The sequence below is a fragment of the Mus pahari genome, chromosome 8 (genome assembly GCF_900095145.1).
Source record: "Mus pahari chromosome 8, PAHARI_EIJ_v1.1, whole genome shotgun sequence".
Taxonomy (NCBI): Eukaryota; Metazoa; Chordata; class Mammalia; order Rodentia; family Muridae; genus Mus; species Mus pahari.
In genome coordinates, this window is record NC_034597.1 from 45,372,266 (window position 1) to 45,395,162 (window position 22,897).

At 45.1% G+C, this 22,897-nt stretch overlaps 2 protein-coding genes across 2 annotated transcripts in view; one reads left to right on the top strand and one right to left on the bottom strand.

Annotated features, from left to right (window-relative positions):
* Window positions 1-1,027: 1,027 nt before the first annotated feature.
* Dad1 (defender against cell death 1) lies at window positions 1,028-20,416 on the bottom strand. The gene is made up of 3 exons (XM_021203734.2): window positions 20,119-20,416; window positions 9,439-9,611; window positions 1,028-1,256 (listed from the first exon to the last, which is right to left on the bottom strand). The coding sequence occupies exons 1-2, from the start codon at window positions 20,327-20,329 to the stop codon at window positions 9,481-9,483; spliced, it is 342 nt and encodes a 113-aa protein (XP_021059393.1). The 5' UTR covers window positions 20,330-20,416; the 3' UTR covers window positions 1,028-1,256; window positions 9,439-9,480.
* A 199-nt stretch (window positions 20,417-20,615) lies between these two features.
* The window catches only part of Abhd4 (abhydrolase domain containing 4), a 19,312-nt gene continuing 17,030 nt past the window's right edge, over window positions 20,616-22,897 (top strand). Inside the window, exon 1 of the mRNA XM_021203218.1 lies at window positions 20,616-20,963. The gene's annotated coding sequence lies outside the window, so the exon portion shown is untranslated. The remainder of the gene's footprint in view (window positions 20,964-22,897) is intronic.

The following is a 22,897-nucleotide window of genomic DNA, read 5'->3' on the forward strand; positions in this document are numbered from 1 at the left end:
GCAGGATACACCCAAACTGGCAATGGGGTAATCTCAGACTTCCGTGTGCACACCACCACCTGGCACCGTGTTAAAATGCAAAGCTTTGCTTCTGTCGCTTGGGGGTAAGGCTTGGGAGTCTCCTTTTCCAACAGCTCCTGAGTGGCCAGTACCACTAATGGCCGACTACCCACTGAATGGCAAACCTCAATCATCCAGGATAGGGGTAGTCAGCTATACCCGACTGATTTGATCCAGTGTGACCCAGGCAACAGAACCGTGAGTTCCTCAGCCTATGCCAGTGTGCAGCCCCACGGGAGGACTTCTGGAGCACGGGCCATTTGGTAATCAGCTCCAGTGGAACGCCATATATGGCAAACGTAGCTGCTCCCGAGACAACGCAGAGCTCGCTGGGTACAGGGCGCCTAGACTTCAGCCAGCAGACACTACTCTACCGGCTTTGTCCTTAATGTGATCTCCTGTTAAGATCTGTGGTCTTAATCACAAATCTGAGCTTCATTTCCTCACCTACTTCAGAACTGGAACATCTGAAGACAACTGTGATGTGAGACACAGGCTTGAGGGAGCTTTGGAAAATAATGTGAGAGAAATCAACACACATGAACGCACACACAGTCACATACCACAGGCAGCACAGACGGCCTCTCATACACATACAGTCACACAGAATGCAACATACACAGACACCTGCCTGCAGTCACAGTCACACCTCTCTCTTACCACACACGCATGTGCACACGCGCACGTGCGCGCACACACACACTTTGCACTTGGCTTATACTGCCCAAGAGACACATTTATTTCACTCTCCCAAGAAGGACAAAGGACTGCCATTTTTCCAGGTTGTCAGCACTGTCTTTTGTCACTAACGACAAGCCAATGACAACTACTTAATGAAAACAAAGGTGAAGGGTCACAGGTGAAGGGTCACAGCTGGGAGCAAGTCATGAAGAGCGCACTGAGCCAAGGGAAACACACTGGCACACAAACATGAAGGAACAAATGGCACTCGGAGGCTCGGAGGGGGTGGCAGAGAAACTGTTTTTTAATTTGGAAAGTAAGGGCTATACTGAGGGGAGGCGGATTCTGTGTTAACAGACGTACACTGTGGAGTTGGTCCGATAGAGCGAAGGGAGTTCTCTGGACGTGCCACCTCACAACCAGTGAGAATCGTAGTCAAGCACAAATCTGAAGAAGCCATGTGCGACGAGCTGCCAGCTCAAGCATTCTGATCCAGGGGACGTCAAAGAGTGAACCTGAAAGAAGCACAAAGTTGTGTCATGTCCCAAATCCTTCCATCTAAACTCTCAACCCACAAGACAGCTGCCGCACTCCTAAGTGCATCGCAGTGTTTAGACCAGGCTACAATAGCCAGAACATAGCCAACGTTTCACACGCGTTGTGTGAGAGTAGCCTCTAGAAGGACTATGCTCACACTGAAATTCCAAACTCACAAAAAGAAAGGGGAAAAAAGGCCATTGAGGTGCTGGAGGGACTGGCGCCAGCTCTTGACTTACCAACCCTAACTCCCCACCAGCCACTCGCCTTCCTGGCCCTCACATTCCTCACAGCACTAACGTCCAGTTGGAGGACAGACTCAAGACCGTGGATAGAACTTCTCAGAACCTCAAAAAGGGTCAGGTCTGTGAAGAGGTGATTTAGTTCCCACTTCTCATAAGTTCCTTTGGGTAAAATGAGCACTGCCTGCAGTGGGGCCCGGTTGCTGCTGGGTGGATTCTGATACTAAAACACGTGACCCTTACACACCAAGGCCAGTCCACACAGAAAGGAAAAGCTCAGGAAGGAATGGGTCTTTGGTGGTAGTTTCCAGAAAACCCTGTTCTGTCTTTCCCAGCAAGGACATACTCAGCGAGTGCTCAAACAGAGGCCTTGGGGTTTCTGACATGTTGGCACAAGGAACCGGTGAGCAACTCAGAAGAACGCTTTTAACTACAAGCAGAATAAAAGTTGCTATCAAAACCTGCCTCAAAATCTCCTCCCTGATGGTGAAACACACAGAATGGAAGACACCTACTGAGAGAGGTGAGGGGTCCCCAGTCTGTCCCCCACGAAGAAGCAGCACCATCTGACCCACCTATTCTAATCTCCCTAAAAGAAAGCAAGGAAAAATACAAGAAATAATGAAAATGACATTTTCTATATTTCATTCTATAAATGAAAATGACAACAGCTCCTGGGACTGTGGGCTCTTCCCCAGAACCTTCTCTAGACTGTCACCATTACTGGACAGATACGATCAAATGCTGACCTTCCCTGGATGCTGCTCACCCAATCGCAGCTGGAACTAGGGGTGACATAAATCAGAGACAACCGTGCTCAACTCCCAAGAGCAGAGCACAGTCTGACCCACTCTAATATTACAAGGCACAGATCATAACTTCTAAAAGTGAAGGACACTCCAGAAAGCAACTAGGCTAATCCTCTCCTTTAGAAATGATAAACCTTCAGCTGAGTAGCTTGGGAATTTTATCCACAGCTATTCTGTCTAACCCAGTACCCAGCAGCTACACAGATGTATTTAACTCTGGTTAAAACCACCTGAAATCACAGGCAGGCAGGGCTGTGGGGACAGTCCAGGTGGCAGGGTGCTTGTAGCATCACAACACCCAGAGCCTACAGTGTCAGGCATGCTGGCTTATGTCTGCAATCCCAGGCCTTGGGGAGGCAAGAGGGTCAGAAGTTCAATGTCTTCCTTAACTATGGATTGAGTCCAAGGCTAACTAAGGATTCAGAAGAGTCTGTCTAATAAAAATAAAATATAAATAAGGAAATTAGAACTTAGTTCCTTGGTTGGTGAGTCCCTTTTGAGATGTCCACCAGCCTGGTGGTGGTGGCACACGCCTTTGATCCCAGCACTCGGGAGGCAGAGGCAGGCCGATTTCTGAGTTCAAGGCCAGCCTGCTCTACAAAGTGAGTTCCAGGACAGCCTGGGCTACACAGAGAAACCCTGTCTCAAAAAAAAAAAAAAAAAGAGAGAGAGAGAGAGAGAGAGATGTCCACCAAACACCACCAATCATGTGACCACATACACTCAGAGGACCCAGGTGCTATGTGAGGTCACCACCGTCACCACTACTAGATCACCTCAGCTCTCCCAAGCTGCATGTTCCTACAGCTCTCCTTTACCATGGTAATGATGCCCGCCTTTGCAGAAACACCTGGTTTATCTGTCTTTATCCCTTCTTATAAGCTGCTCCTAACTTTTCCCATTTAAGCAAGTTTAATATTTTAACAAACACAATCCTCTAAGTATGTGTGTGTACACATATACATACATATATACACACATATATATGTATACAAAATCATTACTCAAAAGTCCTTGAAAATTGAGAGCAATGAACATCAGAGTTTAGGATCCAAACATTCACTATTAAGTGCCCACTCAGTCACTTAGTACCAAGGACTAAAGTCAACTAAAATTTTGCAGAGGCCAAGTTCCTTCAGGTACAAAGCAGGTGCACACACAGCTATCCGTCTCCCCGAGCACAGGGCAGGCAGGGAAGTTATATGCACTGATATAAGGTGCATGTGGAAGACACATGGATCCTAAAGATGTGAGGCTGACAAAACATCTTACATATGGACAGTTCTGTAACACTGGACATTTTATTTTAAACAACCCCACTTCAATGTTTTCCCTTCAGTCACCCATGAGAATATGAATAAAAAGTAACAACTGGGGGGTGGGGTGGGGGTGGAGAATGAGAACCCAAACAGAGTCCACAGCACAGTGCCCATCATAACAGTATTAGTGGAAGTTAACAGCTGTAAGAGATTACAATGAAGGCCAAGCTCCTCACTGTACAGGCAGGGAAACCGAGGCCTGGGATCAGCCTTAAGGTCCCTGGGGGTGGGGTGGGGGAGGGGCAGGAACACGATTTAACAACTTTAAGCAATGTGACAATACAGGGTGAGAGAGGTGTGCACTGTGGCCCTGAGAGCCCAGGGACCAGGCCCCTGTGCAGCCCAGTGGGTGACAATGACTTAGGGCTGGAGTCACCAGAGCTGGAGGTCAGGACAGGAACAGAATTCTTCACAGATCCACCAGTAAACTATACCCCAGCTCTCAGGAAGCAAAGGAGAGGCTCATGAGTGCAAGAAGAACCTGGGCCACAGAACAAGACCATCTCAAAAAAAGAAAAAGAAAAGGAAAATAGATTTAAAATAATTTAAAAATGAGCTGGATCAGCGGGTACTCCTGCCAACCTTAGCTCTATCCCCAGGATCCACAAGGTGGAAGTAGAGAGCAACCCCTGAACATTGTCCTTGGACCATCTGCCATGCTGCCCATATCCACAAACACACACACCAACACACACACACACACACACACACACACACACACACGTGAATAAATCTAAGTACATTTGTCTAGCTCTCTGCCTTCAAAAGACCAACTAGAAGAATTCAGCCACAAATTAAAAGAATCAATTAATGCTTTTTAAGAAAACTATTAAGACCAATCGTAAAGTTCCCTGACTTTCCAGCCCCCGGAGGGCTGAGGCACTGAGAAACGGTTAGGGAACCCACTGTCTCATCAACTAAAAACTGAACAGTATTGCCAGTGGGCACTCAGAGCTGGAGGCAATAAAGGGTCTAGAATAAATGAAAGCCAAGTCCTGTGAAATCCTGCATTCATCAACACAGGTGAAGAACACAAGCCTGGGTCCCGCTAAGGATCCCTAGCTCAGCATTGCCCTCTCCTGGCCAGGATGGAAAGAAACCCCTGGTCGGCATTTACGCTCACCTGGGCCTCTGCTGCCCTCTCTTGACGGGAAAGGAACTAGCTTTTGTTGCTCCACCAAAACACAACTCATATGCTTTGTGATCCACTCCCAGCACAGGAAAGGTGCATCCACTAGATGGCGGCAGAGTGCGGAGGGCACCATCTACACTGTACCAGAAAGCCCCAGGCCCATATGCATGCATGAAGCCCTAAATGGACTCGGTGGGTTATAAAATAATCTGAAAAGAAGAGAGCATGTGGTGGGGTACTTTAGGTAGGGGTGATACTACCAAAATACACTACAAACATGTGTGAAATTGTCAAGGAATAAATTAAAACTTTTTTTTCTTTAAAGTCCCAGGGCAAGTGAGCTGGCTCAGGGAGGATGGGCACTTCCCTGGGTGCTGATGCCCCAGTGTGATCCCTAGGACCCACACGGTGGAGAGAGCTTTCGGACGTAGTCAGTCCTATTAACCAACGCGCGCATGCGCGCACACACACAGACAGACACAGACACACACACACACACACACACACTACAGCTCCCCCCCCAATAAAATCTAATAAATTTTAAACAATAATTTTTTTCAAGTTCCAGGCAAGCCTGGAATAAGGAGACCCTGTCTCTTAATTAATTAAAAATAAAGATGGAGATGGAAAAAAGGAATACATTTTGAGTCCCTTCCCAAGGTAATTCTCTAGATTACTAAATTTTGATAAATGAATGAATGAATGAATGAATGAATGAAAAGAAAGAAAGAAAGAAAGAAAGAGGACTGCCTAGTAATAAACAGTACTATCAGTTCAAAGGTAGCCTTCTAGCACTAGCTAGGATTAAATGCTACAACATTTTAAAGATAGTAAGAGATGCTCCCCATAATATTAAAAAAGCAGAACTAAGAAAATTTCAGTCCAGGCTTCTGGCAACAACCTCCACCCAGGAAGGCACGCACACTAAAGCGGTGTTGTTCCTTGGTGCCCACGTCACTTTCCCCAGTCCCATGGCCCACATCACCAGGAGTGTGAACTCCCCAAATGCAACCCAATGGTGCTCCATCTCCCTTTTCATCCTTTCTTTTAAAAACCCTGAAACCAGGCAGGCTACGGCACACATCTTTAATCCCAGTACTGAGGAGTCAGACACAGGATGATCACTGAATCGGAGGCTAGGCTGGTATAGAGCAAGTTTTAGGACAGCCAGAACTACACAGAGAAACCCCCGTCTAGAAAAACAAAACAAACAAACCAATCTTGAAACAGAGCTGGAGAGATGACTCGGCAGTTAAGATTATAAACTGGTCTTTCAAAGGACCCAAGTTTGGTACCCAACACGGCAATGGGCAGTTCCTAACTGCCTAACTCTAGCTCCAGGAGAACCATCACTTCTGGTCCCTATGGGAACCTGCACTAACATACACAAACCCACACAGACATATACATATATGCAAATTAAAATAAAAATTTGTAATTAAAAAAGGAATCTAAAATTGGGCCCAGGAATTAAGGATCTATACTTGTAATCCCAGCATGTGGGAGGCAAGGGTTGGAGGATCAAGAATACAAGGTCATCCTTTAGTACAGGACTTATTTGAAGTGACCTTGTCCTACATGAGACCCTGTTTCAAAGCAAAAACAAACGAAAGATTTCTCCTAGTGCTCTCTGGGTCTCTCAGTGCCCAGTCTGCAAATGGGAACAGTAGGCTCACCTGCTGGAGGCCATCTGAAAAATAAAATGATATTTCACAAGCACTTGAAAGCAACTGCCCTTCATTGGCTCTCCTAAGTCATACTGACTTTTACAGTGCAATGCCATTTTCTTTTGATATGCCTTTTCTTCCTGGTTTTAAATATTACCTTCAAATTCATTAAATTTTTTTAAATGCCCATCTGTCAACTGGAAAATAAGGAGAATGTTAGACAGCAACATGAGAATCTAGCCCAAACTGTGCTGCCCTATAACCCCGTAATTCATTTCACAGAATAAGGATGCCGATGACACCGGTGTCTTATGAATGAGTGCTGTATAAGTGCACTGAGTGGTCTTGTTTTTGTTTTCCTTTTCATCCCACCTTCTGAGTTAGTGTGAGTATTACACAGCTGAATGAAAACCACACAGATGGGGCAGACAAATGTGTGGGACCATGGGGTAGCTAGCGTGCGTGTATCAGGTCAAAGGTCTCTGGAGAATGTGTAGGGAGGGCCATCCCCAGACGAGAGCGTTCCCCACCTTTTCTAGGAGCCTACTACTTTCTACAAAGTGACCGGCACTGCAATCTGGGACTGGGCGATTTTGCACACGCTTAGCCCAGGCCTGTTATGTGATCTGTACACGCTTGGCCCAGGCCTGTTATGTGATCTGCACACGCTTGGCCCAGGCCTGTTATATGATCTGCACACGCTTGGCCCAGGCTGTTATATGATCTGCACATGCTTACCCAGGCCTGTTATATGATCTGCACATGCTTGTCCCAGGCCTGTTGTATGATCTGCACTACAGTCCTGCTGAGCCTGCTTTCCGCTTCTGTCATAATTTTGAAATACTAACTTCTTTGGAAGCCGAGTCCTCTTCCAAACATGGCAGCACTAGAAAAGAATCTTCCATGATTTGAAGTCTTTCTGAGCCTGGAGAACACCCTCGAAATGTATTGTCCCTTCCTAAACACATACGATAACCCATCTGGGAAACACCTTCACAGCTCTAGAGTAAGGCAATCAGAAGACATAGTTGCTTCTCCATCTCTTCAGAATGCCTGACAGACCTAGCATCCATACACTCAAGGTATCCACTGGAAACGGTTAACTGGGATCTGCTCATCAGCTCCTTCTCCACCTCTCACGGCACTTCATCCTGTTCTCTGCGAACACTCTCATCATGCCATGTTTTCTCTGTACGTTTATGGGTCTTTACCCTTCCTAAGGCAGTTCATGAAGTTCAGGCTAACTTCCACTTGATATGCAGCTGAGGATGAACTTGAAGCTCTAATCTTCCTCCTTTCACGTTGAGTGCTGGGCTGACAGGCACAGTACTGATACTGAACCCAGGGCACTTCAGCTGAAATACACCTCCAGCTGTTTCTTTTGTTTTTGTTTATACTTTTAAAACTCTTCCCTCTTGAAGGGCATTTTACGTCCCTTTGTATCCCCACTAACTGGCACTGACTAGGGATGAGGAGGAGGGGTGGCAATCAGGTCTCCAATGACTGGAACTGTATTAGGAGAGCAGAATGAAGTACTCCTCAAATGTTTTCACTGACTACAGCATCCCAACAACTTACCACTACCCAACTGGAAGGTCTACCCAACAAACAGAACTGTTTTTACAGTGCAGTTATGTGCTGTTTCCTGTGCAGCCACCATCGCATCCCTGGTTCTTGTGTGAGGTTTCTGAGGCTTTCAATACCAATACACAGGTTTCTATGTAGTGATGTAAAGAGGGTGGACCTGGGACATGTTCTCCCTGGGTTATTATTTCCTAAGATTCTCCTCTCTTGCCACCTGGAAGCAACAGTAGGAAATCTTACTGTGCAAAGGAAAGGAAGGGGCCCAGGCACTCACCTGTGAGTCACACAAGCACAGGGCCAAACATCAAGAGGGAGAGGTTACTCTACATCGTGCACCTGTGCATCTGGGGAGGCAATGGCATTGTTCCCAGCTCATTTTCTCTCATCAAAGGAAAAATATTGGTATGTGTTGGGAAAAATCATGTCCATTTCACAGCTTTAAGACTCTGCTTCTGGGATGTAGAGGTTTGAATGAGAATGGCCACAGGCCATGTTTGCATGCTTCTACCCAGTAGATGGAACTGTTTGAGAAGGATTAGGAGGTGTGCCCTTGTTGGAGGAAGTGTGTCACTGTGGGTAGGCTCTCATGTTCAAAAGCCCATGTCACTCGTAGTTAGCTTTCTGCTTTAAGCTTGTGGCTCACGATGTAAGCTGCCCGCTACTGCTCCAACACCAAGCCTGCCTGCAGCCATGCTCCCCACCTTGACAGTCATAGACTCTAAATCTTTGCAACAATGAATAGCAAATTACACTTTCTTTTACAAACTGCCTCTGCCATGGTGTCTTGTCACAGCATTGGTGAAGTAACTGAGACAAGATGGGAGAGTGGAGAGGAGGGCACATAACCTATGAAGGGAGGGTAGAGAGAACTTTCAGCTCTACAAAAGGGATCTAGGCCTACCTGCATTTCCCTATCAGAATTCTGTAAAGTCTTTTGGGGGGGGCAAAACGGCTTCGTGCTTAACAAGGGATGTAGCAAACAAACCAAATGCTACCAGTCTGGTTCTAAGTCTTCTCACAGGTTAATCCAACTTTACCACTTAAGTCCGGGGCACATATTCATAAGAACCAGCTGCCATTCATTCACTCTACTCTGAATACCTATCAGGCAAAAATGGCCATATTTAATATTTAACATCAACGGCTATCAGAATTGGGGAAAAACTCAAGAACAAATCTAAAAGCAAAACCTGCAGTTTATCTTTCTTCAAAAGCCTTCAGGTGCACACCTGTAAGCCACAGGCTGATGAGCGCGCTGATACTGCTGCCCACTGAAGCTCCAGGAAAGCCTGCAAACACCCTACTGCACCATGGGAACTCAGCTGACCAGAACCAGAACCAGAACCAGTCCATCTAATCCACCTGCTGGAATCAGCACAGCAGCACAAGGCTGGGATCGCCACTTACATTCCGCCAACCTCCAACTCCACGATAAGGAAACGGGACAGTTCAGCCAACAAAGTTCATGACGACAAGGTGGAGGATGGTGCTGGCAAAGAGGAAGTCAGCAAAGGCTCGCTCTGGAGAGATGCCTTGGAAGTCCGCCTTGTTCTGGGGGTTGATCTGTATTCTCAAGCAAACTGGGTAAGAAACAAAACACAAAAGTCATTATTCAGAAATATAAAACAAATAATTGCTAATCAATACACAAATATATCCCGTGATGAAAATTCTCTAATAAAATAAAAGCACCATGCCAGGCATGGTGGCGCATGCCTTTAATCCCAGCACTCGGGAGGCAGAGGCTGGCAGATTTCTGAGTTCGAGGCCATCCTGGTCTACAAAGTGAGTTCCAGGACAGCCAGGGCTACACAGAGAAACCCTGTCTCGAAAAACAAAACAAACAAAAAAAACAAACAAAAAAAAGAAAGCACCACACCCAAGAGGCATGCCCAGGAGTGACGCCTATGATGTGCGCCATCTAGAAAAGTTAATGTCTATTAACAGTGCAGAGATTACATAGCACATGTAGACAAGGAAATACTATACAGCAATGAAAAGGAACTTCTGCTAGATCCAAGTTGGACGGAATTCACCACGTTATGCAGCACAATTCAACATAAAGAGTGCACACTAGATGATTCCAAACACATGGAGTCTTAACACTGGCAAACCAGCCAGACATAGTGGTCCACACCTGTGATCCCAGAACGTGGGAGTCTAAAGGAGGACAGCCACAAGTCTGGAGACCAGTCTGGACTACAGTTAAGACACTCAATCAAAAAGGCAAGACAACAAAAACAAATAAACAAGCAATAGGCAGAATAAATCTACAGTAGCCTAAGTCAGATAGTGGTTTTCATCTCTCATGGACAGAAACATGGCTTCAAAAATGCAAGAAACCTTGTATGGTACTGATAATGTTCTGTCCTGATCCAAGTCATAGTTAGACTGGAGTGTTTAAAACCTCACCCCAAACTAGGTATGGAGCTGCAGCACGGCAGCCTGGCACTCCTGGGGCAGGTGTAAGGGGTCATCTCCAACTCCACAGCAAGTCCAAGGGGAACCTGAGCTACATCAGACACTGTCTCAAAAAATATAAAACTAAGATTGTGAGGGAGCTTACTGGTGAGGTCATTTGCCGCGCCTGACAGCATACATACACACATACGATAACTAAAAACTGTAAAAAGTAAATAGAAAATTAAAACTCATAAAATTATATACCTTTACAATCTTAACTATCCTTTATTAAAGGAACAATAAAGGGGAAGAACAACACCTCAGAGTTATGCTAAAACTGTAAGCTTACTCACACTTACACATCCTAACGGCCTAAGCACTCTTAAGCTAGTTGACTTCAAGGTGTCTAATTATACCTACACGGGCTATAGATGCAGCAGTAAGAAAGGCTGGGATGAATGATGACCCTATGACATCCTAACCATCTTCTATAGGAAGATACACGGTAGAGATCAGGAATACAGCCGATGGTCCACAAGGTCCTCCAGCTGTAGATAAACTGTCTTTGGTAAAGTTCTGGTGGCTTTATTTGTTGCAAAAGACAACAGAAGATCCAACCCACAAGACTCTTGACAGTGATCTCTACTCCCACGTTTCTGTACCCCTGAAGTCTCTAACAAGGCGGCAGCCAGTCACCCAGACATGAAAAGCAGCTCCAGGGGCATTCTCTGCTCAAACACCTTTTATGCCTTCAATAAATTATTGCACCTGCTTCAGGCTAGCATCCACTCCAACATTAACAAAGAATCCACTCAGAAGACAGAATGATCAGATTAGTCCTCCAGAGTTCATCACCATGGCAACAGTTCCCATCAACCTAAGCACAGACACACTATGGAAGTGCACCGACCTTTATGAAGGGCACTGGCTGGAGTAAGGAAACCACTTAAAGCCTTGCTGTAGAAGGCCAGGCTTGTCCACCTCTGGGGGAAAGCTACTGGCAATACCACTTAGTATTGGAATTGTTTTTACCTTTTGACAACGAATGTGTCTTACAAAACACAGTATGTTTGCAAAATTGAAAGAAAACAAAAAGAAATGGTCCAAATGTCACCAAGGGGAATAATTAACTCATACTACACACCTGCAATGAAATCCTATGCAATTATTCAGAATAAGGGAAATTATACACTGACAAGAAAGCTATCCACTTTTACTAAGTGAAAAAAATAGTCAAAATCACTAACTCATGTCAGCTCTCTTTTTATATGTGTCTGTAGTATTGTGTGTATATGTCTGTATATTGTGTGTGTATATGTACATGTTCATATGTGCTGAACATAAGGGTAGGCACACACATACATGTGTGTGGAAGTCAGAGGTTAAATTCAGGAATCTTCCTCATTCACATCCCACCTAATTTTTTTCAAAGATTCACTTTTAGTGTGTGTGTGTGTGTGTGCGCGCGCGCACACGCGCTTCACTGAATGCCATGTCTAGGACTGTGTATACAGGTGCTCCTAAAAGGCAGGCCCACTGTATGCCATGTCTATGACTTGTGTATACAGGTGCTCCTAAAAGGCAGAAGAGAGCATGGATTCCCTGGAGGTTAGATGTGGATTCTGGGAATCAAACTCAAATCCTCTGGAAGCAGGAAGTGATCTTAACCACTGAGGCATCTCTCCAGTCCACCTACCTTATTTTTGAGAAAGGATTCTTATGCACTCATGGATTCTCAGCAATATTCTCCTTGAAGCTTAGACTCCATGGGCTAACCAGCCAATGAGATTCAAGGTCTGCCTGCCTTCCCCTTCCTCCACCCTGAGTTACAGACCTGGAATGCTGGGACCCTAACTCAGGTCTGCCTGCTTCTGCAGCTGCTCTGCCATGGGCCCCAAACTGCTCTTTCTAAAACTGTAACTTTTATATATAATTACTACATTTATATTTACTTTACATATAGTCTCTCACTTACTTGCAAGCTAGCAAAAACTCTAGAGAAATAGATACAGAACTGTTAACAGCACTGGGATAGAAAATGAGGTGGTATCTGGAGTAACTATGAGCGGACAAGAGAAAAGCTTTGTGACGGTGGATACAGTCATGGGCTGATGGTCACCTTAAAATGACTGTAACAACTCAAATTAAGTTACAGTGCACAAGTCAACCCCACAAGCATCCAGTGGACCTCAGAGGTCATTGAGATCAACACCCCATTTTTAAAAAATTGTTTAGTCTATATGTATGAGTGTTTTGCCTACATGTGTGTACATGCATTGTCTGTGTGTGCCTGGTACCCATTGAGATTAGAGGATAGCATTGGATACCCCAGAACTGAAGTTACATGAATGATTATGAGAAACCATGTGGGTGCTGGGAATGGAACCTGGGTCCTCTGGAAGAATAGCCAACACTCTTAACTGCTGAGCCATTCTCTAGCCCTTCAAACACCCCACTTGGAGCATAAAATGCCTATGCTAGTTGTAAATTTTTTTTTTTTTTTTTTGCCAACTTGACACAAACTCATCAGCTGAAATGAGAACCTCAGCTGGGGAACTGCCTCCATCAGGCCAGCATGTGGGGCTTTGGGTTGCCTCTATCAGACTAGCCTGGAGGGGGGAGCATTTTTTTTTCCTTTTAAAAAAATATTTTCTTTATTGGGTATTTTGTCTTCATGTAAGTCTGTGTACCACTTGTGTGCCTGGTGTCCTAGGAGGCCAGAAAAGCATGTCAGACGTCTGCTCATCATCTCCTTAAATGCTCATGTGTTTAGCAAAAGATTTAACAAGCGCCTACTACAAGTCAAGCATCATTCTAGACGCTGGGAATATGGCAGAGCCAGATACAGAATTCTGACTCCCAAGGGACTTATAGTGCATGGAGACAAACAAGTGTTTCCAGTCACAAGTCAGCAAACAAACAAGGAAATTCTGTGTAGGGTACACACTGTGGAGAAAATGTAGCAAGATAAAGGAGACTGGAAAGCTGTTGTATCCAGTAGTCGTGTCTTTAAAAATGCTACTAAAGACCATTTAAAGGCTAAAGAGCCAGGCACATAAAGATCTGGGGCAGAGCTATACAGATAGTAAAAACAGTCTTGCCACTTCTTAGGCTATCTGGTCAATATCAGTGACCAAAAGACTCAGGACAGAGTCTGGACTTAGCCAAAGGGCAATGAAGCAGCAGTCAAGGGTTCGACTGAGCAACAACGACTCACGTTCTTTAAAAAGGCCAGACTGCAACATAAAGAATGGTTTGCAGGACTAAAGATGAATGACTTAGGAACTGAAGAGCTCAGGGTTAAGGTGAGCAGAGGCAGAGGCAGAGGCGCAGAGGCAGAGGCGCAGAGGCAGAGAGGCGCAGAGGCAGAGAGGCGCAGAGGCAGAGAGGCAGAGAGGCAGAGAGGCAGAGAGGCAGAGAGGCAGAGAGGCAGAGAGGCAGAGGCAGAGGCAGAGAGAGCCTATATTCCAGAGAAGACAAAGCTTACTGGTAAAATGGATGTGGGAGTTGAGAGAAATTATGAGATCAAAAAGACCTCCTAAATATCTGGCTGAACAACCTACACAGGGCTGACTGTACACTGGCTGGTAAAAAGCAGATGGCTGGGGGAGGGGTGGGGGGAAGGGATGTCCATTTGGGATATGTAAACATGAGAAATCGAAGAGACATCAAAGAGAGAAATACATCAGCAACTGGATTTAGTATTTTGAACCAACTGGACAGGATACAGAACTTAAATTCACCTATGGAAAGAAATACAAAATGAAGTGCCCAGCACAGTGGGAAGAAAAAGCCAGCAGGAGGTGAGGAGGAGCCAGGAGAAGGCAGTCACAAAAGCGCTGAGAAGCAGCGAGTGTTTCACTCAGAAAGAACCAGCCATTTGAGCTACATGCTAACGCTGAGCAGTCAGGTAAGGGGAGGCGGATGACTGCTCCATCTGGCCACATGGGAAAACAGTTTGAGGAAGTGGTGGGGACAGGGCACAGCACGAGAGCACTGAGAAACATGTAGGGGAAAGGGAGACACAGCAACTGCTCTTTCAAGAAGCTCTACGACGAGGGAGAAGGAAAAGATGCTAGCGATGGTTGCTAGAAGTGCCTGGGATCAACTGGAACTTTTTTTCTTTTTTCTTTTTTGAGACAGGATCTTGGCTGGCCTGGAACTCACTATGTAAACAAGCCTGGCCTCAAATTCATAGATATCCTCTTGCCTCGGTCACTTAAAGCTAAGACTAAAACTATGCACCACCACGCCTGGTTCAACTTTTTAAAATTAGACAATATTAGAGCAAGTCTAAAACTTGAGAATGACTCAATAGAGAAAATCCATGATGCTGAATGATGGGATCATAGAGAAGCTGTTCAGCCACCAAGAGAAGACCCGTGCCTCCAAGTAAGTGGAAGAGCTGTCACTGACGTGGGAGGGAGTCAGACAGAGGCACAGGAGCAGGTGTGAGCCACTAGAAGATGAACAGACTCCTGGCTACTCTCACTTTGCTAGTAAAAAACTAATCTGTAAGATAAACTGTGAATACAGGCAAAGAAATGGAGAAAACTGAGAAGTTACAAAGCACATTCTGGGAAAATGGACACACGAGGGACACACTGCAGGAGCACCGAAAAGGCCAGGGAGCCATTAGTCTCCTGTCCTCACTAGCAATACTTCCACAGAAACCTGTCTGCTGCATCTGCCTTCATACTGTAAGAGGAGCAGCCGCCGCATCCGTGATCCTCACAGCTGAATCCTCTCACAGCTGAATCCTCAGCACACCAGCACAGAGCTTGGCAAACGGTCCTCCATCTTCCTTAAATTAAGACTGCTCTGCTCACAATCTAACATGCACAAGGACACAGGCATGAAAACACCTGCCCTCGCCTCCCAGAGGGCAGACAAGTACAAGAAATGCAGACTAATAGAAGAGTCCCATCTCTCTCCTTCTTTACCTCATCCCCCACATACACAGGGAAGCAAGGACACGAGAGCCCTGGGCCAACTGGGAGAGTCAGCAACTGTGAACTGAGGGGGGTCAGATGTGAACCTAGTTCTACAGAGAGGCAAGTAAAGGGACAAGAACCTCGGAATGGCAAATGACTTACTGACACTAGACAATGATGAAGAGGGTGATGTCAACAAGGCCAGCTCCCAAAAGAGAATATGTGTCCTGAAAAAACAAACTAAACAAAACACAAACTCTACTTTGGAAACCACAGACGAATTTGGTTAAGTAACATGATCAGGCATGCAAATCAGATCAAGCTAAAGAGATACCATGGGCTGCAAAGCCAGGAAGCAGCCTAAGGCATCTAGAATAAAAAAAGTGATGGGTAAGACATTAAGAAACCAGACAATCAGCCATGAAGCTGGCAAACTCCCAATGTCCTGGACAGCAGCTGAGAGGAATCCACAGATAAAAGGACACTCCCTAAGCAGCTCCACCCCAGTCCACACAAGCCAATGGCTTCCTTGAGACAGAAAACACTCTGCGTTAGTCTCCTTGTCTCTCAAATGCAAACTCCTCTGTGATTTCTTAACTGGGAGTACCAAAACTTTCCTTTGTAAATGTTGTGTGTGTGTGTGTGTGTGTGTGTAAGAGAGAGTGTGACCTATGAATGTGGTATATGTGTGTCCGGATGCATGTGCCTGTGAGTGCATACTTTTAAAGGACAGAGGACATTGGGTGTCCTGCTCTCTTTCACCTTTATTCCTTTGAGACAGGGTCTCTCACTGAACCTGAAGCTGGCAGCCAGCAAGACTCAGCAATCCTCTTGATTCTGCCCTGCACCCCCCTCCCCCCAGCACTGGGGTTACAGGCGGATGTACCATGCCTAGCTTCTGACACTGGTGCTAGGGGTCTGAATTCACCGCTGCAAGCACTCTAACCAACGAAGCCATCTCTCCAGCCCACAAAACTGTTTCCTAAGCTTGAGAACGGAAGAACCAAAGTTGTAAAGTAACTTAAAACAATGACTTCACAGACTAGGGACTGGCGTGTCTGCCTAGTAAGACTTACTTTAAAGACAGACTTAACTAATTGCCGCTTAATCTCCCTAAACAGTTCTTGAGATGAGCAGATCCCAGCTAGGTACAAAAGGAAACTACAAAGACTACCAACACTGGAATGTTAACTCTGAAGCAACAGATGGCCCTCCTCTAGTGATAGCTAACAGGAAGATAAACAGCTGCTGAGCATGGCTGAGATAGGAAGATGACTTCCCTGAGGTCCTTTAAAAACCCACTCCACTATACGCCATACGCTGCTGAACAAGCCCATCCCCAGTGCCCTCTCACCTCAAGTCCCTTCCTGAGACCCTGAATAAGCCACCCAGCCACGAGGAAACAATAGACAGCATTGTGTCTTTTCAGGATTCAAATGTTTGATGCCAGCATTCTAAACTCATTTACAGTGTCCTAACCAATCTCTAAAGAGCAAATAAATGTACATGCAAAAGAAACAACCAGCCAAAAGCATGAAGAGAATCAAGCCAAAGAGGGCCCTCCCCAAAGACATACAACCAACATCAACTTCAAGTCTGCCCTTCACTTCCAAAAAGAGAACTGTTGTCGGACAGCTGGTGTGTATGCTATCTACGCTTTACTTAGAGTGAGTGTGTGCGTGTGGAGGTGACAGAACAATGCAGGAGTCGGTTCTCTCCTCCCGACCCAGGCCCCAGGGATCAAATTCAGGTAATGCTCAGGTTTGGTGACAAGGACCTTCACCCAGAGCCACCTCACCTGCCTGTGCTGCCACTGTTAATTCTCAGATGATCTCCTACAGAAACAGGCCTGACACCCAAAGCTCCAGCATTAGTGCCACTTGGTCTTTCAAAATCCTCCCTCAGAATTTCCTACACCTCCCTTCACCAAAACCGCCCCTTCCAGTCTCTCCCCCCCCCCCAAAAAAAAACACAGAAAAGTCAAAAACATCAGCAGGCATGAGATGTCCTGTCTCAACAATGTGAACGAAGGCCAAACAGCCAAATTTCTAATTTTTCATTAAAACAAGTTACTAGGCAATGATCTGGCCTTGCAAAATAAGTTGGACTTAGTAAAATGAATGCTGTCAAAAGAAACATGGCAGCGGGCTGCTGACACACCTTTAACCCCAGCACTCAGAACATGGAGGTACATGGATCTCTGTGTTCAAGGTCAACCTAATCTACAGTTCCAGCCAGGCAGGGATACACATTAACACCCTGTCTCAAAAAAAAAAAAAAAAAAAAAGAAAAAAAGAAAGAAAGAGAAGAGAAAAGGATGGATGGATGGGTGCGTGGATGTTGAATGGATCTGAGGATTTAGCTCAGTGACAAAATACCCTGAGTTCACTGAAGGGAAGAGAATGCAAATGATAACTTTCTGCAGCAACAATGAATTATCAGAAACCCTTTTCTTTTCCTTAAACCCAATTTTATTTCTCTCACCCTATCCCCTGTTACCTAAAAGATTTTTTTTAAAGGTTTATTTATTTATTAATTATATGTAAGTACACTGTAGCTGTCTTCAGACACTCCAGAAGAGGAATCAGATCGTTACAGATGGTTGTGAGCCACCATGTGGTTGCTGGGATTTGAACTCAGGACCTTCAGAAGAGCAGTCGGTGCTCTTACCCACTGAGTCATCTCACCAGCCCCATACCTAAAAGATTTGTAAATATCACTACTAATACCAATCTTACTACTAACAATGACCTCAGTACTAATAATGTCCTCACTAATAATAACGCCCTCACTCCTAATGATGACCTCACTACTAACAGTATTCCTTTGTTAAGCAGTCTAGTCAATAACAAGCCATAGACCTCCCACTGAAACCTGATCATTTCAGCCTCAACAGGCACAAAAACAGGACCTAGGAGCTGGAGAGATGTTTCAGTTGGTAAAGTGCCTGCCTCGAAGCATAAGGACCTGGCTGGCTGGCACATCTGTAACTGTAGTGTTGCAGAGAGTTGGCGAGAGGCAGACAAGACACCACACAACAGGAAGACACCCCAACCCAGAGTTCTCTATCCACCAGCCAGTTCAGAATAGCCAATGAATGCGTCTGCTCTTTGACCTCCATATATACACACATGCACACAGACACATAATGACACTTTACAATACACTATATACACGCAAAGATGCTCACAAACAAAAAAAAAAAAAAAAAAGAAAGAAAAAGAAAAAGCTGGGGCTGGAGAGATGGCTCAGTGGTTAAGAGCACTGACTGCTCTTCCAGAGGTCCTGAGTTCAATTCCCAGCAACCACATGGTGGCTCACAACCATCTGTAATGGGATCTGATGCCCTCTTCTGGTGTGTCTGAAGATGGCTACAGTGTACTCATATACATATAATAAATTTTTTTTTATTTATAAATCTTTTTTTTTTAAAAAAAAGCAAAAGCCACCTACAAAAAAAAAAAAAAAAGACAGATGGGAAGAGAGAGCACGCGCACTAAGCTAACTTTCCATCAAATCATTTTTTTCTATGTAGTTCTGGGAAGTCAGGACTTGACTCAGAGGCTTGTGAGGATGGGTGGCTTCAACAGGAGAGGCCATACTTAAATCAGCTGTTAGCCCCACCCTGTTCCTACACTTCCATAACCAGAGGCTAAATAAGTAAGAGGTTCTCAGCAAGATGCTTTCTCCTAGCCGGTTAATGAAGTTGTCATGAACAGCACTGGGCACAGTAAAGACGTCTGTCAGACCTGGCTAATGGTGCTAACATATCCTGATGGTAGGGTGTAGCCTCCAGAAACTGGACCAAAACCCAAAGACAATATGATGACCGCTGACCAAGCTGACTTTGCAGCTCTGACTGGGGCACAAGGTGGCTGGGGTCTATTTAAGTTCTGAAAAGTAAAATTGTTCCCAGTGTGCCTGAACTAGCAATGTGAATGTGTACATGTGACATGAGGTTTATGTTAAGACTATAAATCAAGTCTCCAGACAAGTCCAATACTATATTTTGTCTTTGCCCAAACCAGCTGTGAGGAAAACAACTGCTAATAAACCCCCAAGACACTGCTGACCATGATACATTTGGTAGTAACATTTCTGAGCCAAACCTGTTCCTGGTATTCTCTCAATTCCATGGGGCAAGAAAGGTCAGACTTCAGATGAAATTCATGGAGGCAATCCTCATTAATTCTGGAAGTCTCTAAGGTTATCAAATGTGTAGACCCGAAAGAAGAGCTAATACACAATTGTGTGAATAAAAATTGAGTTCAGGATAAAGAGAAAAGCACAGAAATTATGCACAGAAATAAGTAGGGGCAACTAAAAAGCCAGCATCAGTTGGATTGCCTCCTCTCAAACAATCATATTTATATTCCTATATGATCACTAAAGTCTTCTCCCCTAGATGAAGTAAGGATTAGGCCAAAGTGATAGAAATGGCCCAGTTTGCAGTTTTAATTTAAAGCTCTACCAACTTTAAATTTGTATTAAAGTTTCATCGAGGTAGGATACTTTTCCCTAGAGAAGTATTAATTGCGACAATCACCAGAAGACCTATTTCTTTACATATTCAGCTTCAACTCCTGTTTGGCATTAGAAATGTGACATTTCTGAGCTTGCTTCCTGGGTCCCAAGAAGTAAGCGGGACTTCACAGACGACGGCCTTCTACAAACTACCAAAGGGTTCCGTGAGGACGAAGCTGCGCGCCAAAGTGGGACATTATGACCAGGGTACAGAATCATTCATTACCCGCTAGGATGAAGCTGCCCACACAAGAGATGAAGCCAGAGAGGAAAGAGTTGAAGGGGAAGGTGCCCACGAGGAGACAGTAGCCGAACTGCAGCGCCCCGGTCAGCAGTATATAAAGGAGATAGGCGTCCAGCAACTTCAGCCGCTGCGGAGTGGAGCTCAAGTACTCCTCCAGGAACCGGGAGATGACGGACACCACAGACGCCGACATGACGAACGCGGGCACTTCGGATACCGGACGACCACGGGCTAGGTGGCTCGCGCGTGCGCGTTAGCGGGCCCTAGCCACGCCCACGCCGGTGGGCCAATTGGCTCCGGCGTAAAGGGCCAGCCTTCGTGCGTCACAATTAATGCGCAGACGCAGGCTGCATCCCCAGACTGAGAACTACAGTCGGAAATAAATTAACGCGCCTGCTCATGGCCTATCTCCGCTCTGGAGACGTGTACTATAGCCTTATTTCCGCCCTGCGTTTGTTGACGCCCACTGTTGCTCTGGCGACGAGATTTGTGACCGGAACAAGGGGAGAGGTTTAACCGCGGACAGAGAAGCTTACCAGAGAGTTCCGGCTCTCTTGGATCCCCCTTTCCTCAGTGGTCTAGCTTGGGCATCTGCTTAGAGACCAAGCTGGCGGTCCAGGGACTTAACCTGCCTGGCCCTAATTCTCTTAAAAGCTCTATCTTCAGATGCCTATGACGGATCATTAGAGCAGGTGAAGTTCCTCCGCAGTGAGAACTATGCTTATACGGGGCAAGCGCCGGTTTACACTGGCGGGAGAGGGTTGACCTCTACGGGATCCTGAACTGGATGGCTGGATCTGGGCCCCACGAAGAACCTAAGCCAGCAGGTATTCATTCATTCAACAAACATTAGTTGGGTACTAAAGAGGTCCAATAGCTTGTAGTTAAATTGTAGGAATTTTTAGGTTAATCGGTCACTGTCTAAAATGGGAGATAGTCACTTGTGCGTAGAGTGAAGGGTCAGGATCAGCAGCAAACTGACATTGTACAGCAGGTATTGTTATAATATCCTTGAATGGCTCCAAAAAGCATATTTGTTCAACCTGATCCTCTATGAATCATTTTATAGAAAAAGAAATGAAAGTTTGAGGTTTTTAACAAGTACATATAACTGCTTTTTAGCGTTTTAACTGAAGAAAACTTAAGTTCTGCCTTCTGGTTTGCACTGCCATTACAAGTTCACAATAACCCGACCTTCTAAACCTAGTATCGCATCTTTCAGTTAAAAAGTCTACCAGCATATAATCCTGTACTTCATTTCAGCGTTTAAGTCACTTTCAACTGCCCTGCCTAACTAGTTGAGCAACATTTCTAAGCCAGCAACTGAACTACTGTCACTTGTTATCTGTATTTAGCCCGGAAATACGTAGCACCACAATCCAATGAGACGTAAATAGCCCTGCCCAGGTTCCAGCGAATCACTCATGTCCTTGGAAAGCCTTAGTCTGTTAAAAAAAAAAAATGATAAATCCATATTCACAAGGGAGAAGTTTGCACTCCTAGAAATGTAGCCTCAGTGCTCTTGTGTTACTGTAGAGTGGGTGAGATGTGGAAGGATAACCAACCGGACAGGTTCCTACTCCACATAATACGAAATGCATCTGCAATTGAACCCTTCTCCCTGTCTCATCACAAATAGAACAGATTCCTCTGCTATTCTATTTAAGGCCAAATGGGCTAACTGGCTGTTTCTAATCACCCAGTAATGAATTCTTCCAGAAGTTCCTGTGCCATCATCCCAGCACCTTCCAGAAGTGTCTTAGCCTTTGATCTTTGTCAACTACCATCATTAACATTTTTCATAGGAACTCCCTGGGAAGACAGAATCAATGGAAGACGTCACTTATTGAGCCAAGCATACTCATTCTGAGACAAAGCCATTCTGAACTACATACTAGCTACCTGAATTAACAATAAGGAAAAGTTTTGTTTTGTGTTCAGCGTGTGAACTTATCTAAACTCTCAGTAGGAAACCATACGGTCATTGGTTTTCAGTAGTGTGAGTCAGAACATTACTAAATGTAAAAAGTTCATGTGCAGGATAGTAGATAAAAGTTCAAGTTCCAGAGTCAGACAAAGAGGGTGTTGGACTTTGATTCTGCATACTACTAATTACCTAACCTGAGACTGATCACTTAACATTTAATTCTTGCTTTCCTTCTTTCTGTTCTTTTTGACAAGGTTTCTTTATGTAGTCTAGCCTGGAACTTGCTATGTATTGTAGCGTGGATTCAAACTTGCAATCCCCCTGCCTCTGCTTACAAAGTGCTGAAATTGCAGGTATACACCACTATGGTTTCATTTTCCATTTCCATGACATGGAAATAACAATACCTGAATCACAGCACGGTTTCGTTGGGGTTAAATGAAATAATGTCAAACATGAAGCAGCAAAGTTCAGAGCCCATGGTGAATGTCCAGAAGACGTTGGCACTTGTTAACAATTATTCATTCTGACATGAACTACCTCTGTTTCAACAAATAATTAAAAGTCGGCCATACTGCAAAGCTCCAATAATTTGGGCATGCAAATGATGGTACTAGCACTGTAAATCAGATGACTGGCAAAAGACAAATTAAGTTTTAAGTCAAATCAGAAGTCGGAGAAGACCTTAGAGGCTTCATCACTAAGGTGGCGTGGTGGCACACGCCTTTAATCCCACCACTTGGGAGGCAGAGGCAGGCGGATTTCTGAGTTTGAGGCCAACCTGGTCTACAAAGTGAGTTCCAGGACAGCCAGGGCTACACAGAGAAACCCTGT

Excerpts from the sequence above, each read along its gene's own strand:
- Dad1 (XM_021203734.2), bottom strand. The coding sequence starts at position 20,329 with ATGTCGGCGTCTGTGGTGTCCGTCATCTCCCGGTTCCTGGAGGAGTAC. Across the intron at positions 9,612-20,118 it reads GGGCAGCTTCATCCTAGCGG|TTTGCTTGAGAATACAGATC; the intron begins GTAATGAATGAT and ends TTTCTTACCCAG.